This window comes from Thunnus maccoyii, chromosome 3 (assembly GCF_910596095.1).
Source record: "Thunnus maccoyii chromosome 3, fThuMac1.1, whole genome shotgun sequence".
Taxonomy (NCBI): Eukaryota; Metazoa; Chordata; class Actinopteri; order Scombriformes; family Scombridae; genus Thunnus; species Thunnus maccoyii.
This window is the reverse complement of record NC_056535.1, coordinates 13,888,089-13,914,152: the sequence shown is the minus strand read 5'-3', so window position 1 is coordinate 13,914,152 and position 26,064 is coordinate 13,888,089. Positions and strand designations below refer to the sequence as shown.

The 26,064-nt window shown below is 39.6% G+C and overlaps 1 protein-coding gene across 4 annotated transcripts in view; it reads left to right on the top strand.

Annotated features, from left to right (window-relative positions):
* Positions 1–25,542, top strand: part of mdfi (MyoD family inhibitor) — a 31,605-nt gene extending 6,063 nt beyond the window's left edge. For 3 of the 4 annotated variants that reach the window (XM_042405827.1, XM_042405825.1, XM_042405826.1), the window contains 4 exons: positions 553–754; positions 11,565–11,702; positions 21,961–22,332; positions 23,417–25,542. In XM_042405827.1, coding sequence (XP_042261761.1) covers positions 604–754; positions 11,565–11,702; positions 21,961–22,332; positions 23,417–23,670 — 915 coding nt within the window. In that variant the 5' untranslated portion in view covers positions 553–603 and the 3' untranslated portion in view covers positions 23,671–25,542. Of the gene's footprint in view, positions 1–534; positions 755–11,564; positions 11,703–21,960; positions 22,333–23,416 lie in introns of all 4 variants that reach the window. The other variant, XM_042405828.1, reaches the window with a different exon arrangement.
* The last annotated feature ends 522 nt before the right edge of the window (positions 25,543–26,064 follow it).

The window sequence follows — 26,064 nt, the reverse complement described above, 5'->3', positions numbered from 1 at the left end:
TCATTGGACATTTTGGGATCTACTGATTGGGATTATGAATTAAACTTCTGTGAATGTGAACAATGTTTAGTTAGCTTTTGTTTGTTTTGTTTTACTGCTCCGGTTTTTGTGTGTTTTTTAATACTTTTTTTTGTTATTTTAGATGAATTACTTTGTTCCCCATCTTCTTGTGCTGCAGTCTTTTCCCATGTTTTAATGTTGAAATGTTTAATCTTGATGTGACCCTACATAAGCATCTTAGAATGTTTTAAAATGTTATAGATACATAAAACTACCATTATTATTGTGTATTTGCTCAACATAAGTCTAAAGATATTAAAAACAATTAAAATTAAGCAATGATTAGTCATATCCACTGTGTTACCACTGTTTCAAGCAGCAAACCGGTCTGTTTCTTCAGTTGTTTTCGAAAGACTCAAAGGGATTCATGCTGCTTCAAGTTTTGCCTGACAACACCTCTCACTATGAAGCACAGCTAAGACAATGAAAAATCTTTCATGTGACTCATGCAGCGATTTCTGTAATAATATTTAGGGCTATTTCCTCTCTCAGGCTCACTCCTTGCCCCCCCACCTCCTCCAATAAGAGCCAGGCCTACGCCCAATGGATGAGGAGAGGAGTGCCCCTGCCATCTCCCCAGAGCCACCTGATGATGGGGACCCCAGTCCAAAAGCTCCACAACCCAGTTCACATTCAAACTTCACCACAGAGAGTGCAAACAGCTGCCTGAACCCAAAGCCATGTCCCAGTACAGGTAAGAAGGAGGCTGCAGAGAAAAAAAGTGACAAAAAAATGCTCTCCATCTGTTTGTGTATATTATTAGAGAGAGAACACTTGATGGGTTATGAGTTATGCGATGGGTCCAAACATGCCTTGAATAGGCTAATTTTTATAATTACTAACACCAAGCTGTATTATAACTCCTTCGTTGTTTTGTGGTTTGTGTGTGTCTGTATACACACAAGTGTGGCTGGCTCAAAGAAAAGTGAGACAGAGAGTAGTTATAGAGTGATGAAGCCATTTATTATGAGAAAGAGGAGCTAGTGGACTACTGCTGAGAGAAAAGACTTCTCTATGCTCTCTCATGCATGTGAACCTCATTATGGTAGAAAGTTGGCCACTATGTGTGTGAGTCTATAGCTGTATGTAGCACATTTTCCTTTCTTTATAAGCTGTAGGAGACCCTCTCACCCTAAAACAAGAACAGACTGATGTACTCACCAATGAGAAACTGGTTGATGTGGAATAGTCTTGTGTCACTGTTGTGTGTAAAACTTTAAGACTGATAATTAGTAATTGCAAATGGTAAGTGGAGAAGCTGACTTCTATTGATTCGCACTAAATACCAGCAAAGCCATTGTGTGTTTTGGTCATAATGATTCATTAGGTCAGAGGCCTCACCACTGACAGACACAACAGTTGTGTAGTGAGTTGATAGGGGGTTGGTCTGTGAGGAGGGTGGGGGGGGGTGTGACGCCTTGGATGATCTGAGGGGTCAGGACCAATTCAGTGCTCTGGAACGTTCAGAATCACCAATGGGACTCTTGGGAATTTGGGAATGAACCCATGACCTTTTCCCTTTGTGTGATTGGTCATGGTAAGGGTTGACTGGCAGTAGGGAGTGGACAGGAGGACCAACTCATAGCAATAGTATGCCTGAATGACTCATCGGGGATTGGCTGAAAACGCATCAGTTTCCCTCAAGCTTCAGTGAGAAAACGACAGCTCTGACTTTGCAGGACAGAGTGCAGGTTCTGTGCGGTAATTAGGGTAGGTGTGGTTAACAGTTAGGGAAGCGTGCAGAGATTTAAGTGGCTTGTTGCCATGGGAACCTGCCACAAAATCTTCATTGGTTGATTAAGTTGTTTTAGTTTGTATTCTTTTTTCTTTTTTTTTTTGCTTTTTAAAGGCAAGTCTCAACCCAATCTTTTATGATTGCTGTGTTGAATTTGCAAAACACAGAATCCAACACGCACATCTCTTCTCTCTGCTACATTGTGGTGTACCATGATGAGTGTGAGTACAGCATCCGATTTAATCATAATAACCCACTAAAGAGTTTTAGAGTTATTAAACAGCAAGTTTGTGCCCAAACATGTTCTTGTGGCTGTGCTGACTTTACCTGCGCTCGCTCCTCAGGAACACCATCACAAAGTACACTGTGGCCTCTCCCACTAAAGTTAGACAGCTTGTCTGGCCGACTGGTCTAATGTGCGTGTGTGTGTGTGTGTGTGTGTGTGTGTGTGTGTGTGTGTGTGTGTGTGTGTGTGTGTGTATAGACTGAGGGTAGGTTGGTGAGCCAGGGTGGGGAGGAGAAGATTGGTCAAGCTACCACTGAGGGCAACAAGGCCCTGCTTTCAGCGCTCATGATTCACCCCTCACCACCCATTCCTCTGCCTGCAGAGCAAGAGGGCAACACAACAGACACAACTACAGTGAGAACACACAGCTGAGAACACACACACAACACACAGGCACATATAAAGATCTAACTGAACACCATGAATGTATAATCAGAAATGGATAACTTTTTTCAAGATGGCTCCCCTTTATTCTAATGAAAGTTTCTTACCCAAAAAAGGTTTTTCTCTTCCTGGTTTGCCTCTACATTGTGCAGCTCATGACACATGAATTAGTGTCTAATTTTCAATTCCTTAATGATGTAATGCTCAAAAACACAGGGTTTTACCAATATTAAATCTTTGTGGTTTAAAAATGCAAATACAGAACAAAGAACTGACCTTGTGAGTAGTTGGAAGTGTGCTATACAGTTTCACTGACGTGACTTTTATAATGATATTCTGTGGGGAAAATGTTTTCAGAGACGCGGTAGATTTTTTAAATTGCAGTACCACAGTGGGCCACTGGGTCAAAGTAGCAGCACCTCTGACACGTCACATCCGGCTCTCGTAATTCATGGTTTTGCCACAATGCTTTATGTATATGGTTATGGTATAAGGTGGGTGCTTGTCTGTGTGCAGATCAGCACATATAGCGTAGACACCAATATCACTGACACCTGCAATTGAGCGTAATCTGATGCAACAAGCCCTGCAAAAAATAATGGCTTTTTCTCTTCAGTTTGGTTCAGACCATGTTAAAGGGTTATAGATTCATTTCTGTTGCACATTCTTAGGCCATGGTTTAATAAGAATTTTTGACCCTGTTCTGTAGTAGCCAATCACAATGCACAAGATTAGTCCAGAGAGAGCTTTTAGCCTTCTTGTCACCCCACAGTGGGATAACAGTCTTCTCTGCTGTTAGTGTGTAAAGCCCTGCTCAGTCATTACAAGGCCATTGAATGGTGGTGTGTGCTGACAGATGTGTGCCTCTCACTGTTGTGAGTGTTGCTCTCGCTCAGGCATGAAGATGCAATGAGGCCATCTGTTTGTATAGGAACCTCTTACCTACATATGTTAACCTTTATTCTTCATCCCCACTAGTGTCTTTTTCACTCTATTTTTTTCTCTTTCTCTATCTTTTTTTACCCGCTTCTCTGTGATCGTCTTTCTTTATCTCGCTTTCTGTCACTCTCATTTGTTTTTATATCATAATTGAAATTTGATAGTACAGTTTTCAAATTGCAAGAGCAGCGTTTTTTAACAATAACTGCAGGAGGGGAACATTTTAGTTTGCAACTATTGCTTTTGACACCTACTGTTGCTGGAAATTTTATTCAGCTGTAGCTAATTAAAGTTTAATCCCACAAGTTGGCAAGTCTATGAAAATCTTGGCTGGTGTCTGGTCAATATGCTCTCTGTGTGCCTGTGATTTTACTATTTACCCTTGCTCAATGATCTTTTTTGGTCAAGAGAGAAACACCAATGTCATTTTCAGACAGGTAGCTTGCAGTTATCATGTTATTAATCAAATGTAAATGACAAACATCTGAACATAAGTTGAAATTTCCTAGTTAAAACTTCCTAGCACATCATACTGCATCATCGTCCTGTCTCTAAAAATACAGTTCAAACTGGTCACCAGTATCATTTGTCTGACATCAAAACTTTTAGTGAGCTACCTTGACATACGTGACTTACCAAATGTTTGTCCTTATCAGGTTTCGTTTCTGTTATAAATGCATATAACTTCAATTTTGACTTACATCATTTTACTTAAAATGATTCTATCTGTGTTTACATATTTCTCTACATTGACTGTTTTGAAAAGAAGAGGGTGGAAGGACCTCAACAACAGGCAACTGCTCCATTTTATCTGAGTGTTTTTCTAAAGAAACAAACTATTTGTGATAATGCTCGGTACCTATCTTTGTAGTCCACAAAAACAGGCCTGGAGTAAACTTTCTAGAAAAGAATAACAGTTCAAATAGCAATTGTAATATTGGTCAAATTACAATTAGATATTTTCCTTAAATTGCTCAGCCCTACTCTATATATTTGCATCTGTAGGCTGTGTAACATTTGTGTGTCCATCCTGTTCATGCTCTCGTATATGTGAAATGACTCCTCTGTCTATGTCACACTCCAAACTACATTTATTTTATTTTATCTCTCTCTCTTCATTCCAGTGTTTAGACGCTATTTGCCTCCTCGTTCCTTTCAGTAACTGAGGTTTGTTGAGGCTTGTGTCTAATTCGGTTTCACAGTGATTGAAATAAACCAGGAGTCATTTCAGGCATTTTTACAGCATATTTGAGCTACGAAAATGAGCATGCTTTTTTTTACTTCACCATCTCGCAAACATTTGAGAAACTGTTGCTGCTTCTGCTCTGGTGGCCTGCTCTCTCTCTCTCTGTCTCTCTCTCTCTCTCTTTCTCTCTCTCTATCTCTCGCTAACTTGCTCTCTCTCACCAACTCTTTACTTGAGTCAGTCTCTTGAATCCTCACAACCTCTGTCATAAACTCTTGACAGATCGTGTCAACATGATGTGATAGTCAATCAGCAAGTAAGCTGTCGTGTTAAGACACTTGAGCCAGAGGCCAGTTACTGCACATTTACTGCCACAGTGACAAAGATGGCAGTAACCCCTTCATGTGTGCACTTGTTGTCTCCTACAGGTTCAAAAGTGGTGGAAGTATTATCCTATGTAGAATCTGACTGATACTTATTTTGGGTACTGATGCCCTAGAAGAATACAAATCAGATAACAATTTATACATATTACACAAAGACAAAACAACATTTTGTGATAATGATGTCTCAGTGAAGTCTGAGTATTTTACAGTTGAATGATAAAATGTATTATCAAAAATGGCTGTAACAATATAGTTTAATGGTAAATGTAATTGACATTTAACTATGAACAAAACACATAAAACAAACAATGTGCCAGTCAAACATTTGTTGCTTCAGTATTCGTTTTGGATATCTGCCAACATACATGCTGATACCAATATAATAGTCATGATAATAATAACAGCTGTATTTGTAAAGCATTTTTTTAAATCAGGACTGCTTTTAAAACTGTAAAGGGATGAATAATAATACATCAAATAAAATACATGGAACTTAATTAAAAGCCATACTCAGCCAGGATCACTGATAATTAAAAAACCCTCTAGGTTAATTTTATATCCACCTGTTTTAATTATTACTTTCAAGAAATCCTGTTTTTTTCCCATCTGTTCAACATGCTAGATAGCTCTAAATACTACAATACCCAAGATCCTCAGCTGTCATTGTTATAGAGAGGAATCCAGACAGAGGCACAAATTACAGCTGTAGTTCAATTACAGTGAAAAATGGTTTGTCATTGCAGTTGGGAATGAAATATTGTCTCTCATGAGAAAGAATTTGAAGCTGTGTTTGGATGTTTCTTCATGAAATGTGCTGTAGGAGTCAATGCTAAATGCTCACCTTATATTTTTACTGTGAGTCACGTAACATTGTCTATGGAGAAAATGAATAGGACTTCTGGAACCAGGGGCACCTGAAATACCTCTTCTCACTTTGTAACTATTCCAGAGGTTAGGAAATCTCAAGGCTAATATATTTGTGATAACCCAATATCAGGCTGCAGATGCATGCGTTAGAGCAGTGTATACATTTCCCATTGCTTCTCAAGATGTTTATTTCGATCTGTTTGTTAATTCACATGGTCTCTTCCTGACTAGTGATTTCCGTTTACCCTTGACTGTTTATGACTGTGAGACTGTTTGTCATTATTTTCATATGTTGTACAGTACAGCATGTGCGTGTGTGCATCTGGTGATGGTGTCCATGTTAAGCAACCTTGACTTCTCAGGCTCCTTGAGTAAGATGCAGCAGTGTTACAGTCAGTTAGCAAAGCAGCTGTATTTTCCCAGGAACCAGAGGAATCTCAGAGACAAAGTAACACAATTAAATACCCCTTAAGCCTGTTCAACAGCAGACAGTTTTTGTCTTTAATGAGCTTACACTGCTTCATTCTCTCAGCAGCTATAATCTCTGATTTTGGACATATTCCAGTGCTGCACTCTTACAGCCCCTCTACACAATGTGTGAATCTGTGTGTGTGTGTGTGTGTATTTGCTTTCAGCTTTGGGCTGGATGGCAGCGAAAACAATTGCTTATTCTTTCCTTTTCACTGTGTGTGTGTATGCATGTATAAGTGTGTGTGTGTTTGTTAAAGGAAACAAATAAAAATCGCACCGTTGCTGTAGTTGTGTGCTCTTTTCTTTGTATTATCCTTCATCCCGGTCAGAACTCCAGCGTTGCTGTGTGGTTTCAATCAGTTCCAGTCATTACTGTTGGCCAGAGAGCTACTACTGCGTCGTCTCCACTAACTGCACTCTGCTGAACATTATTCTGCTTGGTTGCTCTCCACCTCATTTCATTGTGTCTTCTTTCCAGTTCTCTCAACTGTTATCTCTATCCTTATGTTTTTAAGAGATGAGTCAGCAGGGTGTGAGTGTGGACACCCATTTGTTAGTGCACTTTCAAGTATGACTGCAACAGGGATTATTATCGATAAATCGATGAATCATTTATTCTTTAAAATGTCAGAAAATGGTGGAAAATGCTCATCAAAATTTCCCATAGGCCCAGGGATGTTTTCAAATTATTTGTTTGTCAATCCAAAACCTAAAATTAGTCCATTTACAATCATGGAACAGAGAAATACTCAAAATGTTTTTTTCAAAATGCTGCTAATTATGAAAAAAATCTGAAGCTAGAACTAGTAAATGACTTATTGATTACCAAATTGTTGTCAATTGAGGTTTAGTTAATTGACCGTCCCTTATTTCAGCACCACTGGTGTAATTGAACACTAGACAGTATTAAAGAGAGGTGTAGTTAAACATTATGTTTGTGAATGAGTTTCACTTCAGCCTGTTTGCTCTTGTCTGTGGGTGGTGGGTGAGGGCACAAATGTACTGTATGTCTTTGCCAAAGGGATGTACACACCTTAGAGACGTCCTTTTGTATGCGCATTAGAAGTCTGTGCTGCTAAAGAAGTATTAGAGAAGCTGTAGGGACATGGTAGAGGTGGTTTGAAAGGCAGCAGGTAAAACTCTGTTCTCCCCCTCAGAGATCATACCAAGAGGAACAGCAGGCTGGTGATTTAGGATATGTCACATCAGTTGCCTGCTCATATAAACTGTACGTGTGTGTTTGTGTGTTGTGTTCATAATAACCATTACCCTATGTGATGCATATGTTTTTGCTTTAATAGTGAAGGTTGTGTTTACTAGAAGACTTGAAATTCCTCTGGATCGCCCCTTCAGGGCCACTGACACGTGTACATAGACCAAACTACAAGCACACATGCACACACACACACACACACACACACACACATACACAGTCAAGGATGCACAAACAAATACACATACTCACCGACACGTGTAAACACACAGCCAGATCTCTTCGGCGGCTCTTGATTGCTCTGGTCTGATTTGAATTAGAGGCTCATCTTTCTCAGATCTCAGAAATGGCTCTGAGGTCGGGCGGTTTGGTGGTTTGATGCTGATGCCAACACACAATTGGTTGAAGGCCTGCTTGGATGGCACTAGGGGTTTGGTGGGGATGTGTTTAGCTCCAACAATCGTGGTTAAGAACGTTTACAGAAGGAAAGCTTTGACTGAGTCACAAGACCTACAGAATTTTAACCCATAGTGCTCCATTGGCATCAGTCTGAATGAGACTATTGTGTTGATGCATGGAGGGGTTAAGCTGATCACATGATTAAACTCTTAGTAGGCATGTACACGTGTTATACAGATATTCAGCTACCTGGTGTACGTATGTAAGGCTCATTCACTCTCCCAAGAAGGGCAGAGATGCTCCCTTTGACTTTTGTCACACTTCCAAGGAGTTTGCACAACTCTTGTCTAGCTAAATCTGTGTTTCACAGATGTAGAAATTCTTCCTGATTCTTCTTAAAATGATTGAGAAACTGCCCTTTTCCCTTCCCGAAGTTTGCTTACACAGGGCTTTCGTGTGGCTTTGGTAATGACATAATCGCCCCCTGAAAGCAGCTTCCAAAGAATGAGAACAAAACAAGAAAGATGCTGAGTATAACCCACAAATGCCACCTAAAGCGCTTTTTGTTGAAATTATATTTCTGATCTCAGTATTCTAAAAAAACCTGCCAAATGCCTAAAGTCATTAAAGTAAATTGTTGCCTGCCAGCACATATATGAGGTATATTTTTTAATGATCTTTCATCAGTATTTTGATGAAATGGATAACAGCTGCATGGACAATGGATTATAGGAACAGATTGATGTTGATGAGTTAGCTGATAACTGATTAACTAATGGTAGGAATATTATACATTAAATTTAAATGAATTATTACAAATACATGAATACATGTATGGTTGGATTTATTTTCTTTTTGCTGAAACCTTATGCAGAGTGTTAGGTGTATAATACGGTAAATGCAAAAAAATAAAATACAAGACAGTAAAATAAGGATAGATGGATGGGTTTATGTAATGATAGACATGTACAGTGCATGTCACTGACATACATAGCCTTTTATACACATATGTATCTTCGAAATAGACATTTGCCAGTGTCGAGGGCAACAGTTCTCACTAGTGGCTTTCATATCTGAAGGAGGCTGATTGAGACTAATGGATACAACATGGAAGACAAGGCCATAGAAATGGCTTCCACATGCAGAAGACAAAAACACAGTGTATGGATAGAGCTGGTAGCTGATGTAGGAGAGTAGCACTGGAGTATGAATTACATGTGTTTTATATATATGTGTGTGTGTGTGTGTGTGTGTGTGTGTGTGTGTGTGTGTGTGTGTGTGTGCCACTGTCTAATAGAACGGAAGAGCAGGAAGCACTTCCCATCCCCTCAGGTCCTGTTTACGTCTCCTCTAACTTCACACGCACAGAGATCTCACTACACACAAAAATGCCTGCAAATACATAGACACATGGGAGCATAGGTAAACACTAATCCTCTGCTTAAGACACTGTTCCTCTTCATCAAGGTTAGAACACCTTACATAACCAAGTGATTCAGGCCAGTAGCTTTGATATACTTTATTTTCTAAGAAAATAAAGAGAGTATTCCTTCGGGCAGGGTAAAGGTGCCCAGAAATCTGGGCAATCTGGGTTCATTGTTTAACAATACAGAACATTACAAACATTTCAAAAAGCATCAAAAATTGAACAGTATTGAATTGATTCATTGAATGAATTAAATAACAGATTCACTGTGTCAACATTTTGAGCTTTAATTTTGACAAACATGACTCAGACTCATTGTTACAATAGTTGTCATCAGTAAATGTAACACTCAGTATCATCATGGTTATTTTTTGTGAAGTTATTAGGTTTTGGTAATATGGAAAAAAGATATTACTATAATTATTATAGAGTTCCATCTATCAGTATGTTATAAATAAAACCTATGCTCATCTCATGGAGTCAGATGCCTTTTGTGTGAGTGAAAAAGTAAAAAATACGTGTTAGAAGTATTAAATGTTTTTTCTCAGTCTTTAACAGATTAATTTTTGCCATCTTTAAATGAGAATTTTGTCATGATTTGATTATAGGGAGACTGTAAGAATAATACTGAAATCATAGTGCAGTAAATGCAAATTAAATTGACCCTCTCTATCGTAGATAATCTAAGATTATATAAAGTTTACTTATCCTGTAAGTAAAATGCAAACAGACAAAAAACAGACAACACGTCATGTTAATAGATTTGTGTTTGCATTTTTATTTGGTGATCAGCTGATCATCATCAGCTGATCATCATTGGTGCTAATGACTTCATGTTCCTGCATGGACCTCTGATATGTACCATGTTTGCTTCTTGTAATGCTTTAATGAACTATGTAAAATTTTTCTCCCTCTACTGTGCAGATGTTGGCCTGTACTATCAGTACAGTAGTTGTATTTGGAAAAACACAATATCAGAACCAGATATTTAGACTCTATCAACTATTCAGCTCATTCTTACAATCACATTTTTGTTTTTATTGTGTCATTGAAAGAAAACACCTGTGTTATTTTGCATCTTTCTTTTGCTTTTGAGTAAAATAAAGTTTGCTTTTGCAGCTCTACTCTACAGCTGAATAGAGCAGACTATACAGCAGAATATATCTATAGAGTTATGCCAAATATGTGAAGAAATTTATTTGTAAGAGTGAAGAGGGAATGTGAATTTGGAGACGAAGAGTGTGAGAGGCAGGGGACAGGAACGAGAGAACAGATAGAGAAGTGAGCTGGAGTGGATAGAGTAAATAAACATAGCCGGGAAGTGTTGAGTCCATGCACAGGACGTGTGTGTGTGTGTTGTGTGTGTGGTGTGTGTGTGTGTGGGTGTGTGTGTGTGTGTATGTGTGTGTGTGCGTGCGTGTGTGTGTGTGTGTGTGTGCACGTGTGTGTGTGTGTGTGTGCACGTGTGTGTGTGTGTGTTTATCAAACCCAGCTGGCTCCCATTTGCCCAGGAATGAGTCTGCACCTCTCAGAGGCCCAAGCCTGCCCTGCTTTGAAGGCCTCTGTGTAGTGTATGTGTTTGTGTGTGTGTGTGTGTGTGTGTGTGTGTGTGTGTGTGTGTGTGTGTGTGTGTGTGTATGTATGACTGCATAGTACCAGTGAACACATAAAACACCCAGACACTGTATGTATATGATGTGTACATCCACTTATATGTCCATTTCAAACACACACACATACACGCACATATAAGTCCACTCTCAAACACAAACGGACACCTACGCACACACATACACCCACACAGATTTCAGGTTTCACAAGCGTGCACATAGACCCCTAAACAGTCCCAAGGGGTGTGATTTAACTGCTTCCAGATGCAAGTTCAGTACAGAGCACACACCAACACATAGACACATACACACACACACGGACAAAATCTTCTGCTTTGTTGAAGTCAGCAGAACTACTCTGTTTAAATTAATTAAGTGCTGGTGGATGGGAAATGACATGGGAGGAGACATGTTTACTACAAGTGGGAAAACGGCTTGCTGCTGATACCTGATAATATCCACATGAAAAGCTGCTACTCATGCAGGAAATGTGAATCACCTTCAAAATAACCTTAACATAAACATAAGACTGTGTGGTCTCACAGACAACGAATGTCTTTTTTAAAACTTTGGGTTTGTATTTGTGTATGTTTGCTTTTCAGACGTGGCCAACACCTACACTGAGCCCCTCATATTGAGGTCAAATGTCACCCCAGAAAGGTTGCTAGGCAATGATGGAGACAATGGCAAAAGCAGCCTCCCGCACTCTGCGCTTACGACACCCAGCAAGAGTATCACATGTGAGTAAATAGCACACTCTCACACAAAAAGTTCACACTTAAACACACAAATGGAGAGAGACTGGTGAGTGTTTTATTTCCATTACCGATCATTGGTCTGATGAGTCACATAGTCCTGACCTTTAACAAATACATTTACACACACTGAAGAAATAGGTCAGGTAATCAAACACACAGACAGAAATATCTACATTGTCAGCTAAGTAGGTTAAGTTTGTGATTTCTGAACACAAGCAGGTCTGCACCTAAATCTCCACACTTAAAATGAAACACCTCTTCTCTTCCACTTCCTTCTGCTTCTCTACATTTTTATTCACATCACTCTGATTTGTTGAACCTGGGATTGTTGGGGTATTACCATGACAACACAAGGTGAGTTTGACTGGCAGTGTGGTTTTTGCCTCCATTTGTAAGTTTCCTGTAATTATCCAGGATTCATGGGACGTCATGGCAAAATGAATCCTAATTAAGTCTTAGATTTGATCAATAGGGAGCCAAAGCCCTGATGTCACATCCACCAGCCTCTGAAACTCAATGCAATCTCTCATTGATCAGTCTGCCTGAAAAAGTAAAATGTGTTTCTGGGGTGTCTACTACTGCATTTGCAAATATAATTTGAACCATTTGTGTTTTTAACAAAGTTAAATAACTGAATTTGTTTGCATTCATAAAACCTCCATCTTCCATCATTTTTTTTCCAGTGCAACGAGGCGCTTCTTATATGTCATCATAACTGTTTGTTTGTTTGCTATTCACCCACGCTCATGTCACTAATATCATCATTCCAACATTTTAGATGAAATCTCCCTGCTGTTTTAAAAAATATCGATGCGACCATGTAATCACAACATTCCTGCTTCAAGTCCAACCTTGGTTGCATGTCATCTTTATTCTTTCACCTCTCATATCCTTTCTACTGTGGACTATGAATAAATATAAAGGCAAAAATGTCTGAAAATAAATACAAAAACACCTAAAACATTTATCGTTAAATCTTTTGATCTGAGATGGTCTTGGGCTTGTGGGAAATGTTGTTTGTTAAAGGCCACTTATTCGTTTATTTTTCCTTATTTGGATCCCTCTTAGCTCAAGAATCACCCAAGAGTCCAACTTAAAACAGAAACATTAAATAAACAACTTCATTACATAATTTTGTGAAAAATACCACCCATATCTCGAAAAATGGAGTGAAACACAGAACATACAGTTGAGCATGGTTATGTTCCAGGGCTGGACTTTTAGTAATGTGCGTTATTACAAATACAGATGTGATTTTGAAAGTGGTTTTCTTTCTTCTGTAACAAAACCTAGAGGTTCCGGGTTTGGCTCTCTGTTTGATGTCACTGTTTATTCCATCTGTGAAACCAGTTTTTGACTGATCCAACACAATATTGGTCCTCATTGCTGTAACATAAAATAGCTAGTTGGCAGTAGCACAAAAGCATGAAAATTGCCTAAAAGTGTCTCATATTGTGTGCGCTTTATTTACACTCAGCTCTCCAAGTCTAAACTACTTCCCAAAATCTCCAGCTGTCCAATTACTGCACTCCTCACTGGGTGTATCAGCGCTTCTCCACCTCAATTTGCTGGTGTAGACGGCCACAACACCTGGAGGTCCTCCTTCCAGAGTCAGATCATCAACCGCCACGACCCATTTCCCTCCCTAATATTACGAGTCCAATGATTATGTCTCAGCCAGAGTGAGACTCTCTTTCACTCTCCTTGATGTGCAGTCAAGGGATCAGTCACTCCAACCCTCTGTTTCAAAGCCAAAGGTTACAAAAGTATGCTATGTCATTACCCCACCACATATATTTTTCTTGCTTTCACTCCAGTTTGAAATAAGTAGAATCTCAACCTAATTCTCAAACTAGTCCTACTATATCATTTATTCACTTAGAAGACCAAGATCCACAATAATAACACCCACAAATCTCTAGTTGTCTCGATGCTTTGCCACTTACCTAAAAACACTATAAAAATTTAAAACATTGGTCTAAATCTGTCCTTCCTGTCAATTTAAGAAAAGGAGGGATGTCTGTGAAGATTCTCGGTCATCCAGGTCATGGTGTTCCAAAGAGGGTTGAATCGAGGACAACTGGACTCTGTTTGTAGATACCTGAAGACATTTCGCCCCTCATCCAAAGCCTCTTTCACACATGCAGTCTATCCTTGAAATGTTCAGGGACATATCCTGCATGGGGATATGTGTGAATGGGAGCAGGGATCGATATTCAAGGAAATCTGTACTGACAGTTTCCCACTTCAAGATCTAGTAACACCCCAGGGAAAATGCTGGTACGGCTGTGTTGTGAATGAAAGCAGTAACATTTCAGGGACAAGCACGTAAAGGGTTACATCCATCTGACAAAAGACGTTTTCACGTGGAGTGAGCAAACCAATCACAAGACTCCGCTGATGTTGTATTTGAATCTGCGACTTGTTTACTGTTGCCTCGCCAATGCTTTTTCAAGAAGGACGGGTAACAGCATAAACATGCTGAGTGCCTCATACCACACCTCCAATCTGCTGGTGAAAACGACTTCTAGCGATAAGGATCTTGGGTATAAACAATCTCACAGCAGAGAAAACTATCTGCATGGTTCATGTCAGGAGCCTTAACTGTTTGTTTTTAATGGTAAATGATGTCAGCTCTGTTGTACTGTGTTGGTGCCTTTTTTATAACAGTGCACATCCTGCTAGTTATCCAAAATGACACACTTTTACACAACATGGACTGTTTGATTTTCAGTTGTTGAATTAAGTTTGTTTGTACTGTTAGTTTGGTTTCCACCTGCAATATGCATTTTAAACAAGGCCAAATAGACTGTCACTACTTTTTAAAGCAGCTTTGCTCACCTGCTCTTATTTATTTATGTAATTGTTTGTGTTCTAATGTAATTTTATGTGAGTCTTTCATGGATGTATGTTTTTATGTTGTTTGTGAGCCCTTAGACTAAGACAAATTTCTATTATGTGAAACATTAAGTTTTTTTAATCTTGAGCACCGTTCAGTAACTTGCAAAATAGTCTTAAAAATGTACATGAAAAAGAATCATGATAAGATCTTGGATTGTGATCCTGCCTGAAAAAAATTCATGATATTTTTGCCATATCGCCCCCCCTGATGAAGCCACTTATCCCCCACCTACAATGCTGTCCTTTCATCCCTTCCCAGGAGACTTAACAACCATTCGCATTTGGCTTCATGTGACAACTCCACCCACTGTCATTTACACTTGGCTTCAGGTGACTCCAACGACTCTAACAACTGTCCTTACACCAGCAAGGAACACTAAAGAACAAAGTGGTATCAATGACCTTGATAATGACCCCACAGAGGTTAAATACCTGGGACTCCCCGCCAATCAGATTGAACTGAAGAAGCCCCTTGGATGAGAGGCGAAACTCCTTCAAGTATCTACAAAAAAAGTCCAGTTGCCCTCAATTCAACCCTCCTTGGATAAAAGGAGGGATGGTGTTAAGTGAAGGAGTGATGAATGAAAGGAGGGATAGAGGGGTGAGAAGAAGGTTGAGTAAGCTGACATATGAGCATGTGTCAGAAAACTATGAGCGTTTTTCCCGGAATCCAGGGCTAGCCATGGGTGACATGCACAAACACACAAACCTGCCCTACCATAATAGCTAGTTTGTGGTAACTGAATAACCAGTATTTCTGTCAGGAAATGGATAAGTAGGTGAATGGAGTGTGTTTGTGCCTCGACCTGTCCTGTCTGCTGTGTGTCTATTTTCAGGTCCATGCTGGAAGACGGAGTATTTTGAGTCTGATTTTCTTTCTGCCTCTCTCTCTCTCGCGCTCTCTCCCTCTCTGCTTTATTTTACATCCCAATAAAATCTATGAAACCCACCAGCTCCATATGTTTTGCAGGGAGGGTTATGCAACTACAGTAGGCTTGGACAAAATGTACCGCCATGCACACCAGTCCTCACTGCCTTCCCATTTGCATTCATGTGCATCCTCCCTTCGTCCATAGCTTCCTCCCTCTACAACTTGCACAATCACACGTGTTTAAGGGATTTAAACCACAAACTAAACAGTGCTAAGCTCTAAACATTATCCCTTTCTCAGGTGAACACAGATAGCTTATGCCTGCTTGTCTTCATAATTATATGTCTGTCACTTTGATTGTCCTGTCTATTATGTGTTTTGTCTGTGTGAGTTGGTTTGTGTGTCTTCTGAGATCCACCTAAGCCACTCTCAGCAGGAATGCAGTTTATGTCATCTGCAGCTGAATGAATCAGTCATCATGAGTTTTTCTGGCTTGATAATGAATGTGAAGACATTATAAAATGTGAGTGGGAGTGACTCAGGCCTGCGGTGAGGTCATGGTTGTGTGACATCTGTGAGCAAGTGCGTGTTTGTGAGTGAAGAGGATGAAGAAACAGAAGCAAAAACAGAAAATTCCTCAGCCCGTGTGTTCTGTCTCGCAGTTATGACATCATAGCAGTAGTATGCGTCTGGCCCTAGGCCTATGAAAAGCTGTCTGAGAACAATGTGCAGAGAGAGCTGTTAACATATGTGAGTGTGTGTTACAGCCAGAGTCAAACACACACAGAGACACACTCCTTGTCAGTGATGTCATGAATACTCTGCTGGCTTTGACGTCACAGTCACAGCAGGATACACATGTTCACAGATGTTAAACTGCTTGCAGTCTTTCGGACTCACCAGGAAACAATGAAACATGTAATTCATCACTGACAAGATCACAGCAGCTTTTATGTCACCACCACTTTGTTAATTTTTCTCAATTTGAAATACTAAAAATGACAAATTGAATAAATATAAGAGAGGAGAAGTCCGTTTTATAAGCATGTGTGTATGAGTGCAGGAAAGTGTGTGTAAAGGAAATGCTGAGTGGAGCTGTTTGTTATTATCTTGTCATCAAAGGGGAGGAGTGTGCAATGTGTTGTTGGTGGGAAATCGAGCAGGACTGTGACATTGCCTTTAATTAGAGACCAGTCATTGTGCTGGAACTGTTTTCCATCTGTGATCCTCTGCCTTAATTCTCTCTTTCCTTCTCTCTCAGTCTTTCTTGTTTTTCTTAATTAGCTATCTCTTTGTTGTTCACATAAAAAACAGATATACACACCCTTCATATTTACTGTCAATTAGATAACAGTGACACAGAGTTGAGTGTTGAAAAGTCCAGCTGTGTTGGTAATGATCTCACGGGTGGGGGTCACGTCCCGTTGGTTGATGTCTCAGGGATAAAGTTGTGTGTCGTGTTGTTATTGCATGTACAATGTCTTTTCCTCTTTTCTTCAAAATATAGGCCTAACCCTCTTCTTCAAATATTTGCACACTCTTTCCATTGATTTGTCAGATGAAATTCACACAAATGAGTCAAATGTTGTAAAAAAAAAAAAAAAGGAGTGAATTGAGTGTTTTTCCAACAGCTGGGTTGAAATGAATAAATAGGGTTTTGAATGTCAAAAAACCCCCAGAAAGTCTTTCCAGACCTTATGGGTATTGGGCAAGCTGTTGTTGTCCATATTTCATGTTTTCATGGGAACACAAAAAAAATGTACTTGCCAATTTTCAAAATACAGTGCAAAATACAACAGAGTAACGCCTATGTACATCTCTGTTTTTCCTGGTTTAGAAAAGGCTCTGCCACATACAAGTGCAGGTACGAACACATCAGTCAACTTGCAATCAAGTTGGAGTGCTCCAACAATAGTTTGATCATATTTAGGCTCTTGTATGTAAATACTATGGTTGAAAATACCTTAATAATTTGCATTTTATACTCTTGATTTGATTTATTAAATAAATGTATGCTTGTTGAATTGTAAACACTGTCTTTATTCTGAATGGGTTGAAACAGGAACTGTTTTTAGTTATGACATTGAAGCAGAAACAAATGAAGCACATGCTAAAACATATTAGTAAGATAAATCCATTCTATTATGATATCAAGTAGCAGACTTGTGGTGGGTCTATCCATCTTGAAGCACCTCATAAATAGTATAGACTAATACTGTAATTCAGAGCTGTTTCACTACTATTTCCTTTAAGAATGCTACTTGGTTAAGTTCCCCATTTAAAGGATACTCTTCTTATTTTCATCATCAATCATCATAATTGTTTGCAATTATGATGACTGTTTAGGTTCAGAATTTCTTCAAGTACTCAGCTGAGCTTTTGCCACTCCACTTTGCTAGAAGTGCAGCTCTCTAGTGCACCCTCAGGGGCCAAAACATGCTCCAGCAACTGAACCTAAAGAGCGTCTGAAACATGTGCTTTAAATACAATTACACACACAATGAAATGGGACCTGCCTACTGTATCTACCACCTTTACATTTGTCTGTTAGATAAATATGGTTATTGTGACACTGTGTGCACATCATGTTGTATTTTCTATAAGTATGAACTTTATAAATGAAAAAGGTGTGATAAAAGGTTTAATAGATAAGATTTAAACTCTTCATCTGAATGATACCAAGAATATTATAAGCTGCTATTTGTGTGTGTAAAGTGCTCCAAACAAATGTTTTTTGAAATGTAAGTAACCAGAATTAACCTTTAATTTCATCCAAAGTTGAATCACAGTTTGTGACTCACTCCTAATTTTAGGAGTGAGTCACGCCTAATTTTAAAGCAGCAGTTTTTTGTATATGACAGATCTCCTCTTTCACGTGACTATTTCAATGTAGTGAGTGGGAGCAACTAAACAAGCCTCATTAACATTGTAGTGTTGGCTGGAGGGCTGTATAACAGCCAAAAATGTGGGGAAATCTAATTGAAAACTGTTTCAATAACATTTCACAGCAACAACATATCATTTTCCCATTTGCACAGTTTAAGTGCTTGACACAGTTAAAAACGATTCAACTATGCAAGAGAAACTCAGGCAGGATTCAGTGAGTAAGATACAAAACAGTCAGAGAGGATTTTGAAAAAGTTGTGCAATGAAACTGTAATGTTTTTGTGCCAGCCAAGCCAAGCCCATGTCATTATTGTTTGTTAACAAAAAAAAATACACTTCAAGCTATACAAATCTGCATTTAGCATTTCTTATTCAGTATTCATAGTTAGCAGAATATACTGTTATGAAAAACAATCTGATGAAAAACCCAATTTCTCTGCAACTTTTTCATCTTTTCGCTCCTTTCTATAGTTCAGTGCATTAAATACATAAACCTACATAGACAGACAAACTGCACCAGGGGAGACGGTAGGATAAAGCAGCTGGAACAGAGACAGACAGAGTTCAGTCATCCTGGTGACTCATTCCAGCAGAGGATAAGTAGAGAGAGATGAACAACAGTGCTCTGGTCTGGGAGGGAGGTGGGTAAGTACAGGGTAGCTGGGAGACGCCAGGAGAGGAGGAAGAGGTGGAGGGTGTATGAATGGGGGGTGTGCTGTTGCATTTGTGACTCATTTATGCTCGGTTTACTCTGGCCAGAAACATCTGCACAGATATACATGTCCATTGTATTAGAGGTCACAGGACCCTCAGTGGACAATATTGCCGTGTTAGCAACACGCACACACACTCTGTGGTTTCCCAGTCTCATCATGTTAATCCCACAGTCATTTGGCTCTTTATTTGCTGTTATTTTTAACTAGCTCCCACTGCTGAATCATTGTGTTTATGAGTCACACCCATGCATCCTCCTGGTCCAAATATGCACAAGCAGCAACCCATTTCTTCGACTTTATTCTCTCTCTTTCTCACTTACTTTCTTGATCTCAGACAAAGGGACCTTGTGTTTTTTTTGTGTGTGTGTGCATGTGAATGAGTGTGTGTCCACACGTGTTCTTGCATGCATACTGTATATTTGTGTGTGTGCGAGTGGGTCTAACCTCAAGCTCTGTTTGGAGACAGTTCTGACTCCCGTTCTCTTTCTGTCTGTCTGCCTGCCTGCCTGCCTGCCTGCCAGATCCGCCTATATTCATGCACTCACACACACACACACACACACACACACACACACACACACACACATACACACACACCGCAAACTCACAAGAAGTATGAATTTCTCAACAACTCACAATCCCCTGGAGGACAATACAAACCTAGAGAGGGTACTGAAAAATTGCACACACCATCCCTTCTTTCTCTATGATCTCCTTCTTCTCTTACTGAGCTACATCCTGGCCAGATCAGGGTGTTAAAATACAGTATTGTGCAAAACGGTAAAAGGGAGCAACAAGAAAGACAGACAGAAAGGGAGGAGATGAAGTGAGGGAGAAAAAGAGGAAGAGAGAGAGACATAACATAAGAGAGCAGCAGGTATTGACTTTTGACATACTTTGGAAGAGAAAGTATGGTTCCTTCTCACTACCTCTGCACATGCATGCACGCCTACACACTTATGCACACACACTGGCCCCGCAGCCTGCCAAACATCTGGAGCAAAGTTAGAAAACGCTGAATGAAAGAATCTTTAATAACACTGGATTGGTTATGTGACCAGGGCCATCAGCCAATCAAAACAGGCCCAGTTGGGTTATCTGTCTCAGAGCGGTTATCGAACGGACGCTTTTATTGCCAGTCATGTTTCATAGCTGGAGCTTAGGACCACACTGTGTTTGCCTCTCAGTGCAACCGTGTGTGTGTGTGTGTGTGTGTGTGTATCTGAGAGGTGCAGTTTGTGCTTTGATTTTCTGTGGGTCTGTTGTACTCTACCCTGCCCTGTCAAGCCTCACCACACCTCTCGACACCATATGCTTTCAGGTCAAGAAAATATTTAGGGCCTCAATAGGATGGTATCAAATACTACCATAATATATAAAAACCAGGCTTCCATTTTATTCTTCTTTTCAGGGTGTGTGTTTGGCTTGGCAACAAAGGTGTGCTTTTCTGCCTCCTTCTCTCTACTTAGTGCTCGGTAGCACTCAGAGGTAAAATAGAGGCCTACCAAGTTGTATATTGAGCCAAGATTAACATATGTGCATGTGCTCAAATGTTTGCGATGGTAGATACTGTATATGTTGTATCAAAACTGGATTCTTATAAAATCTCGGGTAACAAAGAGATGAGTTTAAGTCCTTTTTTCTTCTCTCTGACACTGTTTTCATTTATCCTATCATTTTTTTCCCCTGCAGTCTCTTTCTTGTTGTGTAAGAGTCTAGACAAGTAGGATCAGGGGTCAGTTCAGTAAATACATAGCTCTTCCTTTGAGCTCTTGCCTTTGAGGGGGGGCTGTGTAATTGGACTCAGTTTCCCAGAGCCTCCCTCTCCATGATGCTGCATCAGCACAAATCTGCACACACACTGAGAGGGGCCTCAGCCCTGCTTCAGGGCTAAACACTGATCAGGTGTAATTTATATAAATATATATAATATTTTATATTAATGCTTGATAAATTAATTTCTCTATCTCTTGAAATGTTATTGCTTGAAAGCTGTGTCAGTGACTCATGATATAAACGTAATCTCTCACGACTAATGATTATTTTCATTATCAATTATTCTGTCAATTATTTGCTCATTTAATCGATTAGTCATTTGGTCTATAAAATGTCAGAAAATGGTGAAAAATGTTGACCACTGTTTTCCAAAGCCCAAGATGACATCCTCAAATGTCTTGTTTTGTCCTGACCAACAGATCACAACCCAAAGATATTCAGTTTATTATCAAAGATGACTAAAGAAACCAAAAATAAGAATTTTGTAAAAGAAATTTGGCATTTTTTCTTAAAAAATCCATCAAAACGATTAATTTAATACTGAAATAGTTGGCAATTAATTTTTTTGTCAATCAATTAATCAGTTAATTACATAATCATTGCAGCTCTACAATTAATCTTTTATAATAAATCATTTTTTATTCATCAAAAAAAATGTCAAAGATTCACTGTTCTAGCTACTCAAATGTGATGATCTGTTGCTTTTCTCTGTTTTGTATTGTACATCGAATATCTTTGAGTTGTGGACTGTTTGCCGGATAAAATGATTAGTTGCATCAAATAATCAATGGATTCACTGATAATGAGAAGTCTCAGTCAGAATGTTAATGCTGGAATGCGGTTAGTCACTTCTAATATTCATGTGATCCTCATAATCAAGAACAGCTGTACAAAATAGTGCAATTCAATATAATGAATACTACCTTAATGATCTTGTCTTTTTCTTGTATTTATATGATGTGAACACAATAACAGGAACATCTGACAGCAATACTGCTGATCTGAACTGAATTAATTTGAATTTGAATAAATAACAAATGCTCATTGTCTTCGGCCTACTGTAAATAAATGTACTTTTGTCCCTACGCAGCTCAGCCATCAGCCAGATCTACGCCCATCCACCACACCCAGCCGTGTCGGACACAGCCCAGTAGCCAACTACGCAATGGAGCCAAACACCATGCACACACGCACTCCCCTCACACGCACTGTCCACATCATACCCACACACCTCACACACATACACTCCACTCCAACGGGGTCAGGAACGGCGGCCCTCATGAGCATCCTAAGCTTGGCTCTCTCCCTAGAGGCGGTTCATCAACCTCCTCGTCCTCTTCAGCAGGACCCAAACACACCAAGAAGTTGCAGTCTAACCCCTCCATCACCTCCCAGAGCAGCAAAAGGAGCAAGAGCAGCTCCAAGAGCAACAGCTCCCAGATTCCCACAGAGGCACAGGATGGTGAGATACAGAAACTTATGGAGGAACTTGGGCTAGAGGGTGGATATCTGGTCGGGCCTGGTTTGGACAAAAATTTAGAAATGATATTTAGCTTTTAATATGAAGCAGCAAAAGCAGGAAATGTTGGGTTTGTATCAGCAGCAAAAAGGGGGGCTTTAAAGAGACAGGAGCTAAGACTGCCTGTTAAGAGACAGAAGCTGAACTGAGGCGGTGCATAAAGGGCCAGTATAAGATGAATAAGGAGTTTTTTGAACTGTGAATCATGCAAAACTACTTAAGTGGAGTCCAAGAATAAAAATATAGAGCTGGAAATGAGCATAATAGGTAAGTTTTTGCCATGAATTAGCTTCAACAGTTTTTATTATACAGCAGCAAAATTAATTTTAAAAAGTCATCAAAAATGTCATTGACTGACTCAAGTTCAGTTGAAGTATGCAGCTTTGTTGTGTTTACCCACTCTAAATTTGTAACATAAACTGCATTTGTAAATCTTTACCAACTGCAAATTTATTAACCAATGAGAAGCAAAAGATCGATTTTTTACTCTGGAAAATATCTCAATTTATTAACCTTGTCATTCCATTAACTACTCCGGATGTGCAGTCTTCTGTTGCATGCTTTGAAATGTTGGTTTGTTTTAGCACCTCTTGTCATGGATTGAGTGGTAGTGTCAACTTTTATGTCTTTGAAAGTAAGCAGGCTGGATCCGCCACGCTTGAAATATAATGACAAACTGTAAAAAGTATGGTATTTATCATTTTCACCTCGAGGTAACTGTAATATAGGGAACAAGGCGTCTTTCTTTTCACTAACTTGGAGTAAAACACTTAAAAGTACACATTGACATGTCTTCTACATGACTTATTCTGATACAGAGCACAGCTGTTTCTGGTGGATCTATTTTTTAATTTGCTTTATTGGCATGACACTTACTTTGCATATAGAGAAAGAAAATAGTGGACAAAGGAGAAAAAGAAAAAAAACAAAGGATATTAAAACACAAGCTGGTTATTTAAGCAAAGAATTGGACATTGAACATGAAAGAAACCTACTCACCTCACTAACTGTCTGTCTTCCTCTCCAGACTGCTGTGTTCACTGTATTCTAGCCTGCCTCTTTTGTGAGTTCCTGACTCTGTGTAACATCGTGCTGGACTGTGCCACCTGCGGCTCCTGCGCGGGTGATGACTCATGTTTCTGCTGCTGCTGTGTGTCGGAGGAGTGCGGTGACTGTGACCTGCCGTGTGACATGGACTGTGGCATCATCGACGCCTGCTGTGAGTCTGCGGACTGCCTGGAGATCTGCATGGAGTGCTGCAGCCTTTGCTTCTCCTCCTGAAGCCACAGCCGCCACACAGGGGGCAACGCAAATGTCCGATTTCGTATTCCCACAAGCCCCGCAACAACTTCGACCAGCGTCTTATCAAAGCTACAAAGTGCTACTCCCAGTCTTTGTTGTCTTAGCTTTGCCTGGGCTCTGTGGGTCACACTATATTGGCTGGCCTAGTTGGCTCCACAATATGTCCAATATTTCTTACAGGGTTTGCCAAGTAAAAGATGTGACCTAATGCTGAGAGCAGTCAGTGGTGAATTCTTCATTCCTTTATTGATCAAACCATGGGAAAGTAGCCTCTCCTGCCTCGTCTTTGCTGTTGGTCCATTGCTACACAGCTGGGTGTATGGTGCAGAGTGACTTTCAGCTGTGGTCCACAAGTGCCTGCCAGGCTGCGCAGACCGGGCCTCTGGATTATTACAATGAAGCCCCTTGTGCCGTCTGAATGACTGGAGTTCACCAAGCATGAAAAATGACCTCTAAAGGCAAATGAGAAAATGGCTCCATTTAACCGGATTTTAGCGTTTCTGTTGATAAGAGCAGCAGCATAATGGAAAAATGGACGCTCAGATCTCAGTAGAAATGCTTCTGTCTGTCCTCCTGTCCTTGGCAAGGTTAAATTCTTCCAGTTTGATTGCATGCAGCGGCATTTGTGACACACACAGCCCAAGTGTGTGTGTGTGTGTGTGTGTATGTTGAATCCGCTGCTGTCGTTGTTGCAATGTACAAAATAGAGAAAACATTAATGGTGGCTTGTGGCAATATTTTAGACAAATTTCTTTTGTTAATAAGCATCTCACTTAACAGACTTATTCAGAGAAGAAAGATGGGAGCGTCATGCATCAGCCTGAAGATGGGTCCCATTAAATGAGCACTGTAAGTGGTGGACATCACACACACAGAGCAATGGTTTGACAGCATCTGCAGTGGACACGTTCTTTACTTAACATGTGAAGAGAGCGAGTTCTTAATCAAAAGTCTCTTTTTGTTTGAGGGGCTTTGGCTGCATTCAATGAATTCTTCCTCATCTGAACAGTCAGACCTGGTAAAGGACTGGTAGAGGATTGGAAGGCATCATCTCTTTTTTTTTTTTAATACATTTCATTTTTCTTTGTCGTTCTTGCTATGTGAACAAATGGCCTTGGCTTAGCTTAAGGCCTGAATTTTCAAGTCGCCTTTACCAAATCTCTATTAATCCTTGTTTTGTAGATTTTAGTTAAGATATTTGCATTTCTCCTCTAATGTGAAAATCACATTTCTGTGTTATCAGGTTTTGCTGGGCTCTCTGTAAAGCAGACATTGCTCAACATCTAATTTAATTCCTTGAGTGAAAATCTCAACGCCATTATGCTAAGTTAGATCCATATGCTTGTCGTATGAATGGTACGCTTTTGATAACAGGCCCGCACTCTCATATGATCAGACGCATACCTTCTCCAACCCAATACCTCTCGAGATGTCACCTAGATCTGTTGTGCATTTTAAAATGACTTGATAGAAATCTCTCTCCTCTTTGATCAAATACTGTTTGTGCAATCCTTTTTTTTTTCTTGGAAATACCAAAGAGTTTACTCGTACTGGACCTTAGTTTCTAGACCTATAGTTGCTTGTACATAGAAGGGTTTTTGCTATGCTAATGTGGCTGTGGTTGATTAAACCCTATTTTAAGGGCTGAAATCTAACACTGTTGACTATGAATATACACTAAGACTGTAATCAACCTGATAACACGGAAGCAGAATATGCAATTTTTGGGGGAATGCGACTTGAGAAGATATTATAACTCTGTCTCGTCATTTCAGATTGAGCATGTTTCATATTTTAGGACATGTTCAAACTCAACTGGGACCAAATCCTGGAAAGTTCTGGAAAACAATTCTTCACAATACAGAGAAATTTATGAAGGGAGAACTGGATTATAAAATGTTATGTACAGAAGTGATTACAATGTCTTTTGGGGGGGCTGGCGGGTTACAAGAACTTTCAAGTCAAGAGTCCATCAATGGTGCTTCACCTGAGAACATGTTCTCTATCACCAGACCTACCATGTCACAAAAAGAAGTAGTAATAGCAATAAATATCTGGTTTGCATGACAAACCCAGTATGAGTATGAAACAGAAAAAAAAATCTCCTTCCTTAACAACACTGGTTTCAACAGATGTCAAACATTGAGAACAGCTTTGTACCACTGGAATACAGTTTTTACACCATGAACATAAAAATGTTAGCTCGTTACAGAGCTACAAAGTTAATGTTTGCATAACTCGTCTCCACTGTTGACAATGGCAAGGCTACTATGCCTGTTAGCCGGCAGTGTTAAAACAAAGACAATTCAAATTGTTATCATGCAAGCTATTTGGTTAAGGCAAGCAATAATATTGATACATTTTTATCCTACC